Genomic DNA, 13,672 nt, shown 5'->3' with positions numbered 1-13,672 from the left:
TAATCCCTTTAAAACTCAGTTGATTTACCCACTTAAAAGTATATAGTTGAGCCTTAAGGCCAGAACTGCCATCTTCCAGTAATTTGCCAAAATGACAAACACAGAGGGAAAGAGGAAAGGCACCTGCTATAGGTTCTCTAGGCCTTTGAGAAAACATGGAGTTGTTCCTTGGCAAGAAAGGTGATATTGTGGACATCAAGGGAATGGGCACTGTTCAAAAAGGAGTGCCCCAAAAATGTTACCTTGGCAAAATTGGAAGGGTCTACTCTACCATGTCACCCAGCATGCAGTGGGCATTGGCTGTAAACAAGCAAGTCAAGGGCAAGATTCTTGCCAAGAGGATTAATGCTCATTCTGAGCATATTGAGCACTCTGAGAACTGAGATCACTTCCTGAAACGTGTGAAGGAAAATGATCAGAAAAAGAAGGAAGACAAAGAGAAAGGTACTGGGGTTCAACTGAAGCATCAGCCTACTCCACCCAGAGCAGCACACTTTGTGAGAACCAATGGAAAGGAGACTGAGCTGCTGGAACCCATTCCCTATAAATTCATGGCACGATAAGTGTAATAAAAAGACCTCTGTACTGATTAAAATGTTTCTCTTTAAAAAAAAAAGTATATAGTTGAAATAAGGTTACAACATACTATTTGTATAAAATTATCTTTTCAGGAAAAAAAAAAAAGGATTCTCAGGAAGAAATAAAAGCAAGCCTAGGATTTGTTTAAATTAATTGATTATAGAGTGATGGAGGAAATGCAATTAAAATAATATATTAAAGGTAAAATAAAACCTCCAGTTCAAAATGTAAATAAGATGCACAGAAACCTCCCATCCTCCCCTCAACTTACATTAAAGGGGTCTGTTTTTTAAACACTGTTAGCTCAGACAGGTTCTAAAATATTATGGCTGAAGAAGTTCACTGTAAATTCACTGAGAAAAAATGAACATGGTATCTGTAAAGAAAAAGCATGCCTGATTAAGCAATCAAAGTTTTTTAAAAGAATAAACCTTCAAGAACATGAAGGGGAAATAAGTGGTTGGTGCCTAGACTTCCACAGCAAAGACTACTTAGCAAGTTCAATCACCTTGAAGAAATTATGGATAAAGAAATTATTTCAAGACAGAAATAAAGTAACAACAAACAATGGAGACCCCCAAGAATTTGAACTAGAAATCACTTTAAAATGTTATAGTCAATATATTTAATGATTTATTAAATATAATCAATTTAAATAAATAATTTTTAAAATAATAAAAATTAAAAATGTTATAAATAATCTAGAGGAAGGAGTACACAAATGAAATTTCTAGGTTTACTTATGACACTAACCTCTTGTGAGTAATTAAATAACTGATAGAATACACTATAGAAGGTGGGTCTCAATATAGGAAAGTATCAATAATGGATACAGAGAAATGTTATCCAAAATATTTGAGATGACAAGTTGGCAAGTATTAACTGAAAGAAAATAAGGAACCTACAACTATTTCTAAGAGAAGGTAATGCAAGATGTGGTTATATTCAAATGGATCAACCTACTGTGGGGAACCAAGTAATGTACTGGGAAGAAAATCCAAATTTCCTACTTTATTCACATTCATAGTGCATTCACATTGAGAATAGTATGTGCTATGCTGGTCATTACTGCAAGAGAGATGTGGTAGAACTGTAGATGGTCCAAAAAATGAAAGTAAAATATTAAACAGAATCAAAGGAAATGCCATCACATTAGAAGAAACTAACTTGAGTAGAGCCCTTCTCGTGTGAGCACAATTAAGTGTCACAAATCCCATAAGGATGTATCCCCTTGAACTTGAGAAAGAGATAAATCTAGAACAAATTAAAGAAAGTAATAATACTTCAATAGTAAGGGATAAATTCATGGAACATGCTATCCCAAAATTCTAAAATGAAATTATAAACATATTTTTAAAGGTGAATAAAGGGAAAAAATCTAATAGAGATATTTCAAGGGAAGGATATTTTAGAATACATCCCTAACTTCAGAGGCTGACTTCTTGAATCAAAGACTTGAAGTACATGCTTGATGCCTCTATCAGCGATAGAATCTGTACTAGGTGCACCGAGAGTGTGATGTCTATAGCAATTTTTCCCATTGGAAGCAAGAGATGAGTGACAGTAGCCTTCAGAGCATTTGGAAAATGCCATAGACTATTTTTGCATGACTATCAAAACCTGATTTTCATAGTAAATAAAACAACAACAACAACAAAAGAAAACCACAAGAAAAATTACTGGCTAAAATGGTAAACAAAATTTAAACAGTATGCTAGTCTGTAAAATACAGACAGAACAAACCTCTCTGGAGAGCGGGGAGTGGGGAGAAGCAAAAGACACACACACACACACACACACACACACAGATTTAAAAAGTACAATTCCAAATGTGTAACTATGAAATTTACTTTTCAGCTCACAGAAAATTCTTTTTTTTAAATAAATCTTTCTAAAATTTAAGTATAGAAATAAAAGGCATTGCTAAAAATGCTTTCTTGGCATTTAAAATAAGCTTCAACAGTCTTATATACCTGCTCTTTATAAAATATTTCAGAGAATGGACCATAAAAGTACAGTGCTATTTGAGTTACTACTTATTTTACTACTCAATTGTAAAAGTTTCCGTTTAATAATTACCTTTAAAATGTGACTAATCTCTCTGGAAGAAGAAAAAGAAGAAGAAAGGAAGAAGAAAGAAGAAGAAGAAAGGAAGAAGAAAGAAAGAAGAAAGGGGGAGGGGGAGGAGAATGAGAAGGAGGAGGAAGGGGAGGAGGGAGAGGAGGAGGAGGGGGAGGAAAAGGAAGAAGAAGGAAGAAGGAAGGAGGAAGGGAGGAGGAGGAGGAAGGAAAGAGGAGGAGGAGGGGGAGAGGGAGGGGGAGGGGGAGGGGGAGGAGGAGGAGAAATGGAGAGAAACAGAGAACCTTAAGAAAAAAAGTAACTGGACCAAAAGTTGGATTAGAAACTAAAGGCTTCACTCCCATCTAGAAAAAGTTTCATATATCTAAGAAGAGGTTTCAAAAGTTCAGATGTCCTACCTTCAACTTCAGGAAGCTACCACATCTATTTTTGTAGATATAAGCGCATAAGACCCACAGAGATTAAATGACTTGCCCAACATCACACAGCTATTAATGAAGAAAAAAACAGAATCCAAATTCCCTGCATTTTATTACAAAACTCCACTAACTTATGCTGTTTCCATATCTTCTATAAGTTCATGGTAGATTATTTTAAATTCCTTTTTATGTATAATGAAACCTATATCAGATTTTGTGATATTTACCCTTGATATTTTTAATCAATATTATAAATTTTGATAGCACCAAAGCAGAAATACCTCAGAGCATAATGACCTTTAGGCTTAATTTGTGTTACAAAAATAAGTATAAATAATTACTTATAAACCAGAACAATATCCTCAGTGATATGCTGTTTCTCATTGTCACAGTCCATATGTATTAATGAAAATAAAGAAAAATAAGTTCTACTAACTGGTTAACATTTACATATCTTGTTACAAATAATACCAGGCTTTTTGTTTGTTTTAATGGGCTGCTTTAACAACTTCTTATTTAAAAGGAATAGAGAAAGAGATGTGTTTTTATTAGTGGGACATCTCTTCATCCTCCATGTTTTCCTAAAGTTATGAGACAGATAAGCTTATGCTTTCCAAAGAATGGGACTAAGGGAGAGTAGTGAATAAGAGTAGGGAGTTCATTTTAGGAGTGAAGCAAGGTGATTAGATTTACTGTTGGAACTCTCTACCTTAGGAATCAAACCATGGACACACATTACTTAAATTAATTATTTGCCTATTTTATCAGCTCTGGTTTATCCTAGAAATGATACTGTAACACAATCTTGATCTTTGGTATAAGGCCCATCAGCTTTGCATTACAACATAAATTGCAGAACCACCTAACATGCTCTCAATTATTGCCAACACAGGTTAAGGTATGAATTATACCATAACCAGTAATATAATAAAGTATAGAAAAGAAAAATGTCTGAATTAGATTATTTTTACCTGTAATTCCTCCCCCCAAGAATTACTATTAATAAATTTAATTAATTAACCGCCTTAGGTAGATAGATAAGTAGATAGACAGAGGGTAGAGAAACAATGAAGTAATACCTGGCAGCCTCTCTTTACAATTTCCATAATACATTTCTGTATCAGGAGTGGCACCATCAATCCTGTATTTTCTTTCTCTACAACTTTTCGAATATCAACACCAAACATGACTGGCTCCCGATTTATATCTAGTCCATGAAGAGAATTCTCCCACTGTTCCAAAAGAGTCACTTTTACATAAATAAGACCTCTAGGCTCAAGTTTGACAGCCAACTGATGTGTCTTTGTCACTCTGAATAAGGTGGGGAGAACAACAGTTCCATGACAGCACACTCGATTTTTTCTTGGAGTGGGTTCCCAACTAAATACTACTAACTTCAAATGCTGAGCATTTTCAATTTCTATGTTGAAAGTGTGATCCATGTCTAAAAATGTCGTCCGACACGTGAGCAAAGCAGTTCTTGCTTTGTTTACTGAGTCTACCTGAATTGCGCAAAAGACATCTTTTGAATCTATCCGAGGTGGTTTTAAATCCTCAGCACCATAGAAATGCACACTCATGAGCCCAGATATGTATTGTGAACACTTAGGTTGATCAGAAAAGCTATAATGCCTAAAAGCATCAATGTCAATTTCATTCTTGCTACAGCTATTTGGAATTATTTCTTTTCCCTTTCCAAATCTGTTTTCAGATCCATGTTTGCTAGATTTAGTTATAAGTTCAGGTGAATCTCCATCACTGAGATAACCACCTCTGCAGGAATACTTAGAACTCATAGAGGGTTTCTTCCGGTAGCTGTGCTGAGAAGACACACTGGTATCGAGGTGGTACCGACTTATAACATTCCTCTTAGCAGCTGTGGTTGTGTTCCCAGAAGGCAGAATAACAGTATGATGAATTTCTTGATAGTCGCATTTAGACAAGGAAGGGGTGTTATCTGGACTGTTTATGTAATTCAAGTTTCCTTTAACACTCAGTTTTCGGCTAAGTTCTGGCAACCTTTTCATTTTCATGGAAAGTTTCCTCACAGTGCGTGGAGATTTTATTTTATCTGGGAAAGACCAATTAATCGAACTGCCTTTTTTCCCAAGGCTAGGGCTTGGAGAAGATGGTTCTATAACTCCCAATTCAGTCTTATTTGTAGCAGCTAGGATACCAGGACCTGTTAAAAAAAAAAAAAAAAGGTATTATAAAGTGATATGTTTTGATTCCTACTTTACAAACCACCAACTTAACAAGCTCTCACATGCACAGAAATTCTTCTCTTGTCTCATCTCAATAGGGAGATTTAGTTATAAGTTAGGTGAATCTTCATTACCATGTTCAAGTAGAACAGCAACAACCTCCAAAATGGCTTACAGTGGAAAGAAGCACCTCCCTCCTTTTCCATCCACTTTTCTATTCTGAAAATTTGGAGGAAGGGTAATATAGGCTCCTTTTAGATCTTTCTACTGTAAAATATTTTAGTATGTTATTTTATAGCTATAAAGAGTGAATATCAGAGGAAACTAGGAAAGCTTTGTATTTGAGTATATTAAAAACATGTATTAACATATCTCCTATTTTAATATTTCTTTAGAATGTTTCCTCTATATTTATAATCCTCTAAAAAATAAATTTTGGCCCAGCAATTCCATTTCTGGGAATATAGCCTAAGAAATCCAAAACACCGATTTGAAAAAATATATGTGCCCCTATATTTATTGCAGTGTTATTTACAATTAGAGGCCCGATGCATGAGATTCATGCACTGGGGGGTGTGGGTCCTTCAGCCTGGCCTGCACCCTCTTGCAGTCCAGGACCCCTCGGGGGATATCCGCCGAGGGGTCCTTAGCGCTGCCGCTGAGGCAGGAGAAGCTCCCGCCATGGCCGCTGTGCTCGCCAGCTGTGAGCCCAGCTTCTGGCTGAGCGGTGCTCTCCCTGTGGGAATACACTGACCACCAGGGGGTTAGCTCCTGTGTTGAGCATCTGCCCCCTGGTGGTCAGTGCACGTCATAGCAACCGGTCATTCCACTGGTCGATTTGCATATTAGCCTTTTATTATATAGGATAGCCAAGATTTGAAAGCAGCCCAAGTGCCCATCAGTAGATGAGTGGATAAAAAAGCTGTGGTACATTTACACATTGGAATATTACTTGGCCATAAAAAAAAGGAATCTTACTTTTTTGGAACAACATGGATGGACCTCAAGAGTATTATGCTAAGTGAGACAAGCTAGTCAGAGAAAGACTCGGAGATATACTAGTAGAAAACAGATTAACAGCGATAAGAGGGGAGGAGTTTGGGAGGCACTGGGTGGAAAGGAGAAGGGATTAAGCAATAAAACCATCAAAAAACCTCACAGACATAGGCAACTGTATGGTGATTACCAGAGAGAAAGGGAGATGAGGGAGCCATAAGAAGATAAAGGGGTGATAAATGGTGATGGAAGGAGACTTGACTTTGGTTGGTGAACACACAATACAACATATAGATGATGTATTATAAAATTGTACACATAACCTATATAATTGTACTAACCAATATCACCCCTATAAATGCAATAATTGTTTTAAATATATATAAACATATATATGGTAATAAATATACAAAATATACTGGGGAGCCAGAGAGTGATTCCTCTATTTTTGTTTTAGGAAATGAATTTATAATAAAAATAATCTCCTCTTAAAAAAGTGAATTTTATCACATAGCTAGTTCTAAAAGAAGTTAAAAATCAAACAAGTTTATAATTCTGACAACTAAGAGGCCCTCCTTGCTCTAAAATTCTAGTAGAACATACCAGCAAATATTATATAGAAGTAGAGGCCTGTTGCATGAAGAGATTCGTGCAATAGGCCTTCCCTTCCCTTGGCTGCTGGCACCACTTTTCCTCTGGCACCCGGGACCCAGGCCTTCGCTCTGGCTGGGCTCTGGCCAGAGCCCCCCTCACCCCCCTCAGCCGTCAGCCTTCGCTGCTCCGCTGATCCTGGGGCCGTGAGGCCTCGCTGCTCGGCGGCTTTGGGTATGTTTGGCTTTGCCCCACCACTTAGAGCCTATGTATGCAAATTAACCGCCATCTTTGTTGGTGGTTAATTTGCATATCGCCCTGATTAGCTGATGGGAAGCTTAGCGAAGGTATGTATGGTCAATTACCCTTTTGTCTTTTATTAGATAGGATGTTTCCTCTATATTTATAATCCTCTAAAAAACAAATTTTGGCCCGGCGATTCCGTTTCTGGGAATATATCCTAAGAAACCCAAAACACTGACTTGAAAGAATATATGCAATCTAGTCAATCAAGATTAATGGAATACTGAATACCAAATCTAACTGAATAATTTTCAAAACTGTAAAAACATTTTCTTCCTTGTATTACTTCTATACAATAATTCCCCAGAACTTCAAAAGCTGAATCAGGGACTTTCCATGCAGTTTCAACATATTAAACAGACAACACAGAGATATAAACAAGTTTTCTTATTTTTTCAGTTTTCATAAAGAGCAAAGCATTGAAATGTTTTTAATTTTTTTCCACAGAGAAATAGCTTTACTTTTTTCTGAATGTCAAAATTATCCAGGTTTATGATTAAAACGTTTTTAGAAGATACAAAAAAAAGATACCAGTAAATAACAGCCCAAACTTCATTACCATCAAGTGATTAACCATTGTAAACATTGTGCTCAAAATTATATTAAAAGTAGTTTAATATGACATTATTAAATATTAAAAATAATACTAGACATTTATTGAGTTACACAAAATATGAAAAATTAATATACTTAGTATGCACAGACCGTCATTCAATTCTCATTATAACCCTGTAAGTTGGAATACCACTAGTACTTCAGTCTCCACATAAGGAGCCTCATGCACAGAGCTGTCTAATTTGTCTAAGACAACACAGGTAGTAGGTGGCAGAACCAGAATTCAAAACTAGCCACAGGCCTTCAGAGCCTATGTCCTTCAATACTACACTTTCAGCCTCCCATCCTTGTAAACATTTCTCTCTGCATATATACAGCCTCCCCCATCCTTTTAAACACTTTTCTATCCATACATGGGGCAAAAGTTCGTTTACAGTTGTGAGTGGTACGAAACAGTTTATTTTTGTATTATGATTTATTAACTAGTAGCCCTGCACACAAATCCATGCACCAGTAGGTCACTGCCACCCTCCTGTAGCTCCCCCTGCCACCCCCCCTCATAGCTTGTTGCCCTACCCTCTCCTGTAGCTCTCCGCCTCCCACCTGCTTGCTGCCCTGCCCCGTCCTATAGCTCTTTGCCACCCGCTTGTAGCCAGTAGGTCGCTGCCGCCCTCCTGTAGCTTTCCACCCACTGCCCTGCCCTCTTGTAGCTCCCCCTACCCCCTTATCCCTTACCCCTCCCCCATAGTTTGCTGCCCTTGCCCCTCCTATAGCTCTATGCAGCCTGCTTGTACCTCGCTGGCTCACCCTCCTGCTGATCCGTGATCTGGTCATGACGCTCACTTGGTCATTACACCTCAGGGAGTAATGGCTAATTAGCATATTCCTCTCTTATTATATAGAATTACTAGAGGCCCGGTGCACGACATTCATGCACTGGTGGGCGGGGGGGGGATGTGGTCCCCTCAGCCCAGCCTGTGCCCTCTCGCAGTCCGGGACCCCTCGGGGGATGTCCAACTGCCAGCTTAGGTCAGCAGCTGAGCAGCACTCTCACTGTGGGAACACACTGACCACCAGGGGGGCAGCTCCTGTGTTGAGCATCTGTCCCCTGGTGGTCAGTGCACATCATAACGACCAGTCAACTGGTCATTCAGTCACTGAGGCTTTTACATATGTAGACTAGAGGTCTGGTGCACAAAATTTGTGCACTTGTGGGGGCCCGCTCCCCAACCCTCCAATATTTATGCATTTTTGTATATGTGTGTATGTATGCATTGTTCGTTTTTTTGTTAATCCTCACCTGAGGATATTTTTCATTGATTTTTAGAGTAGAAGGGAAGGCGAGAGACAGAGAAAGAAAGATGAATGTGAGAAAGATACATCAATTGGTTGTCTCCTGCACCCTGACCAGATGAGGCCAAAACAGCGCTGCCGACAGGGCTAACTGCTGGTGGCCCACTGGGGCTCAGGCATGGAGTATATGGCAATTTTTTGTTTCTGCTTCCACATCTGGCAGAGGTCCCGCTTGTAGGAGCTGCTGATATAGTGACCACTTTCTGTCTTGTTCTTCTTCTGGTCCCACTTGAGCTGCTGCCAGCCCTTGGTCAGGTTCTAGGCCTTGTCCCCCATCAGGTCCAGGACAGAACTAGCCACCTGCTGCTCAAAGGCGCCCCTGTCCCCAACAACGCTTAGGCCCTATTCACTGTAGAAATCCTTTAGCCGATAGGGGACAAATTCTGGTCCAGCAACCCGGCCTCCTCCTTCCACCTCTTGGCTCCCCACTCAGGTCCTGGCTGCTGCCGTTTCTGGCCCACAACCTCTGTGGAGATATGCTCCACGCTCTCTCCCGATGCCTCCTCCTCCTCCTCTTCCTCTTTCCCAGGCTACTCCGCCTGCCACGCTGGGAAGCTCAGGGCTGGGCCAGCCAGGCCCTACTGCTGTTCTTGCCGGCCCTGCTGGAAGCTGGTGATGGCCTTGCAGCCCTTCTGCCACTTGGCCCGCATCACCTGGCTGCTCAGGTCCTGGCTGGAGGCGTTGATCTCAAAGACGGACGCCTGCGAGTACTGCTTGATGCTGTCCACCAGCCTCAGCCACTGCAGCTCCTCCTCCTCAAAGCTCGAGCTGAAGAGTGGGTGCAGGCCCAGCACCGTGAGGTCCAGCTCCTTGGCTCGTTTGATGGACTCTGGCGAGTGCACCGGCCATGAGAGCACGTACTGCTGCTGGACATTGTCGACCACACGGCCCAGGCCCCACAGCGGCAGCGACACCTCCAGGGTGTTCTGCAGGCCACAGTCCTCATCGTCCACCACCCTCTGTGGCACCTGGCCCAGCACGCCATCCATGCCAACCGCACCCGAAGGCTCCTCGTGGGGGTGGGAGAGGGTGAGGAACAGGTAGGAGACCTCATCTGGGGCCACCAAGGAGCAGGCTGTGCCACTTCAGCCAGCCCAGGCCACACGACCCACGTGGTGCAGGAAGAGCTTGCCCTTGGCCAGGAGGCTGAAGCTGATGATGTCCAGCAGCAGAATGCCCAGGCCCCAGGCTGCCAGGTTAGTCACAGTGAGGATGGAGCACTGCAGGTGGGTGAACGTGGCCAAGTTGGTCTTGCAGGCCGTCTGGTCCAGGGCGCTGTAGATGTGGGCGCAGCTCACCCACGGGAGCAGCCTCGGCCCCACAGAGACCAAGCGGCTGGGAGGAGGCAGATGCTCAACACCTAAGCCCAGGGTGAGGAGAGCCAATCAGGGGTGGGGCCGGCTGGGGGGAGGGGTTGATCGGGGCCAGATCCAGCGGCTGGCCACCGCAGTGCACTTCAGTGCGCGTCATAGCAACCAGTTGTTCTGTCCCGCCATTCGGTCGATTTGCATATTAGCCTTTTATTATATAGGACTGTATTATTTTGCAAATGAACAACTATAAACCTACTTTGGCCCTACCCTGAATATATTAAATTGATTTTTAAAGTTTTTTTCTCAACTCTTAAATAAAGTATTCTACTGAACCTTAAATTTTCATTCCCCCAGTTTAAAAAATTATACAGACTGATCAATTTTATTTTCAAATTTGAACCTGGTTCTAGTAAGTTTTCAAATTAATAAAGCAAAATAAAAATATCTTTTAAAATATATTACACAAACTTTAACTATTTCATTAAAGAAACAATCAGATATTATCCCAGTTATTTAAAATTTAAATTAACTTTTCATACTAGATCTTCCCATTCCTTATAAAAAATCCCTAATAACCCTAGTATCAGAGGCTATTCTATGTAATATTAGAAATGAGGGGGGGAAAGTATTTATTCATTTTAAAAATCAATAGACTGAATAACCTTTCTTTAAAGTATTAATATAATACTCTCCCCGCCCCTCTTTATGTGTCCTAATGACAAATAAGTGGTTTCTTCATAGAGAAAGGACTATTTTAAGTATGCCTGCTGGGCTTTTCTAGGGAGCAACTAATAATAAATGGAGTGTTTGATAAACTAGACAAAGCATTCCCTGTACTGTAAATTGTAGTGCAATTCTACTGGTTTACTGGTCTAAAACACTCTATAGTAATTGAAATCCTGCTTTAGACTACAATTTTGTCATGGCATAAAAAAAGTTACCCAGTATATTAATTTGCTCTAGGTTTTATTAAATTATAAAGGAGTTAATCTAACATTCAGACTTTTTTTGCAGTACAAATATTTAATTGTGCATTAATTTCCTACTGAAGTCTTTAACTAATTATTAAAATAAAATACTGTATATGTTAGCAATCTATTATAGACAACAGTGAATTTATTAAAACAAAAAATGCTTTGTTTTTTTAAAATTCAAGAGTGGAAATATTACCAAATTCAACAATCACTTAAAACTAAACTGCAATTTTACTAATAAATCACAGACTAGCATTGAGGGGGAAAATATAAAATAAAAATGTTTAAATATAAATGTATGAACCAGCCAGAATTAAGTGAAACTGGCTCACTCCCTCATCACCTAGGACAGTAACTGGCACACAGCAGAAACTGTGTTTACTGAATAAATAAATTAATCAACCAATTGTTGCCTGCAAATTGGTAAACTTTTTAGAAAATACAATATAGGAATTACCTACAGTTGTTCTGAGCCATATAGAAGCAGTAATAAAGCTAGTAATCAATCCTAATGAAGCAAAAAAGATAGTGATGAAAGTCATGCAATTGTAATAGAAATAATCTATTAACACCCATTAGGGAACCAGTCACACAGATTAGGGCAAATCAGCCCAATTAAATACTATAATGATTAAGAAAGACTGTTAACAAAATGTTAAACATGTACAAAACCAGATGAAGATATAAAGCGAAAGTCACAAAAACCAAAAATAGTCCACTGATGGCATCTATGTAAAAGACACATATACATCTAGAAGTTAATAAGCAAAAACAATACTTCAGCTTTCCTATTCCTATATCAGAATTTGTTTTGAAATTCAACCATTCTCTGCCATTTCCTCAACAGCTTTCGGGCAATATTGCTAAAGAAAACAGATCACTTTAGGTAACCTTTCTGATCATTCTTAAACCAAAAAGCATGGCATTAAGTAAACTATCTAAATATTTCCTTTGGTCAACTTAGGATTGTGCCTATTATATTTTAACCAGAGGCCCAATGCATGAAATTCATGCATTTGGGGGTGGGGGGTGTCCCCCAGCCTGGCCTGCTCCCTCTCATAGTCCGGGAGCCCTCAGGGGATGTCTGATTGTCTCAGAGGCGGGAGAGACTCCCGCCACCACCACTGTACTCGCCAGCCGTGAGCCAGCTTCTGGTTGAGAGGCTCTCCCCCTGTGGGAGCACACTGACCACCAGGGGGCAACTCCTGTGTTGAGCGTCTGTCCCCTGGTGGTCAGTGTGCATCATAGCGACCAATCATTCTGCCGTTCAGTCAATTTGCATATTAGCCATTTATTATATAAGATAGGACTAGAGGCCCGGTGCACAAAATTCCTGCACTGGGGGGGCGGGGGGCGGGAGTCCCTCAGCCCAGCCTGCGCCCTCTCACAGTCCGGGAGCCCACAGGGGTATTGTCCGACTGATGGCTTAGGCCCACTCCACCCAGGAGCGGGGGCCTAAGCGATCAGTCGGACATCCTTAGCACTGCTGCGGAGGCTGGAGAGGCTCCGCCACCAATGCAACGCTTGTCAGCCATGAGCCCGGCTCTGGCTGAGCGGCACTCCCCCTGTGGGAGTGCACTGACCACCAGGGGGCAGCTCCTGTGTTGAGAGGGATCAGGCCGAAACCAGCTCTCCGACATCCCCCAAGGGGTCCTGGATTGTGAGAGGGCGCAGGCCAGGCCAAGGGACCCCACAGTGCACAATTGGAGCCGGGGAGGGACGCAAGCTCAAGGGTATGTCTGGCCCATCTCGCTTAGTCCCAATTGGCCAGACCAAAGCAGCAAGCTAACCTACCAGTCGGATCATCTGCCCCCTGGTGGTCAGTGCACGTCATAGCGAGCGGTTGAGCGGCCTTAGCATATCATTAGCATATTATGCTTTGATTGGTTGAACAGATGACCAGACACTTATCATATTAGGCTTTTATTATATATATAGAATATATAAAAGGGAAGGAAGACATTAAGGAAAACGACATAAATGACAGTGCCACCGTATTCTTAACAAATGTCTATTGGTCTTTCCAGGTTCACAAATTGCCACAAACAGAAAAAAAAGTTTAAAGACAGAAATTTAAAATGTGTAACACTTTATAGACACTGGCTTTCTAACTTTGCTCTTATCCTTATGCCCTCTTGCCTTTTCTGCCCCATTCCACACCCATCACTACTTGCCACACACTTATAAGCTTTCCCTATCACGCCACCCTGATCACAACCTGCATTCCAAATTATTAGTTTATATAGTATTTATTCTTCTCTTTATCCAAATTACAAAAGAAACACAAATTTACTCTGGAAAATCAG

At 40.7% G+C, this 13,672-nt stretch overlaps 1 protein-coding gene and 1 pseudogene across 2 annotated transcripts in view; one reads left to right on the top strand and one right to left on the bottom strand.

Annotated features, from left to right (window-relative positions):
- Window positions 1–13,672, bottom strand: part of SYDE2 (synapse defective Rho GTPase homolog 2) — a 42,421-nt gene that overhangs the window by 17,110 nt on the left and 11,639 nt on the right. The window contains exon 3 of the mRNA XM_081088398.1: window positions 4,157–5,259. Within this exon, the coding sequence (XP_080944524.1) occupies window positions 4,157–5,259 (1,103 nt within the window). The remainder of the gene's footprint in view (window positions 1–4,156; window positions 5,260–13,672) is intronic.
- Window positions 92–647, top strand: LOC308517282 (large ribosomal subunit protein eL21-like; annotated as a pseudogene). Its single transcript has one exon. The product of its transcript is annotated as a large ribosomal subunit protein eL21-like (transcript).

Source organism: Myotis nattereri (genome assembly GCF_964212035.1).
Source record: "Myotis nattereri genome assembly, chromosome: 3".
Taxonomy (NCBI): Eukaryota; Metazoa; Chordata; class Mammalia; order Chiroptera; family Vespertilionidae; genus Myotis; species Myotis nattereri.
This window is presented reverse-complemented; position numbering and strand designations above follow the sequence as displayed.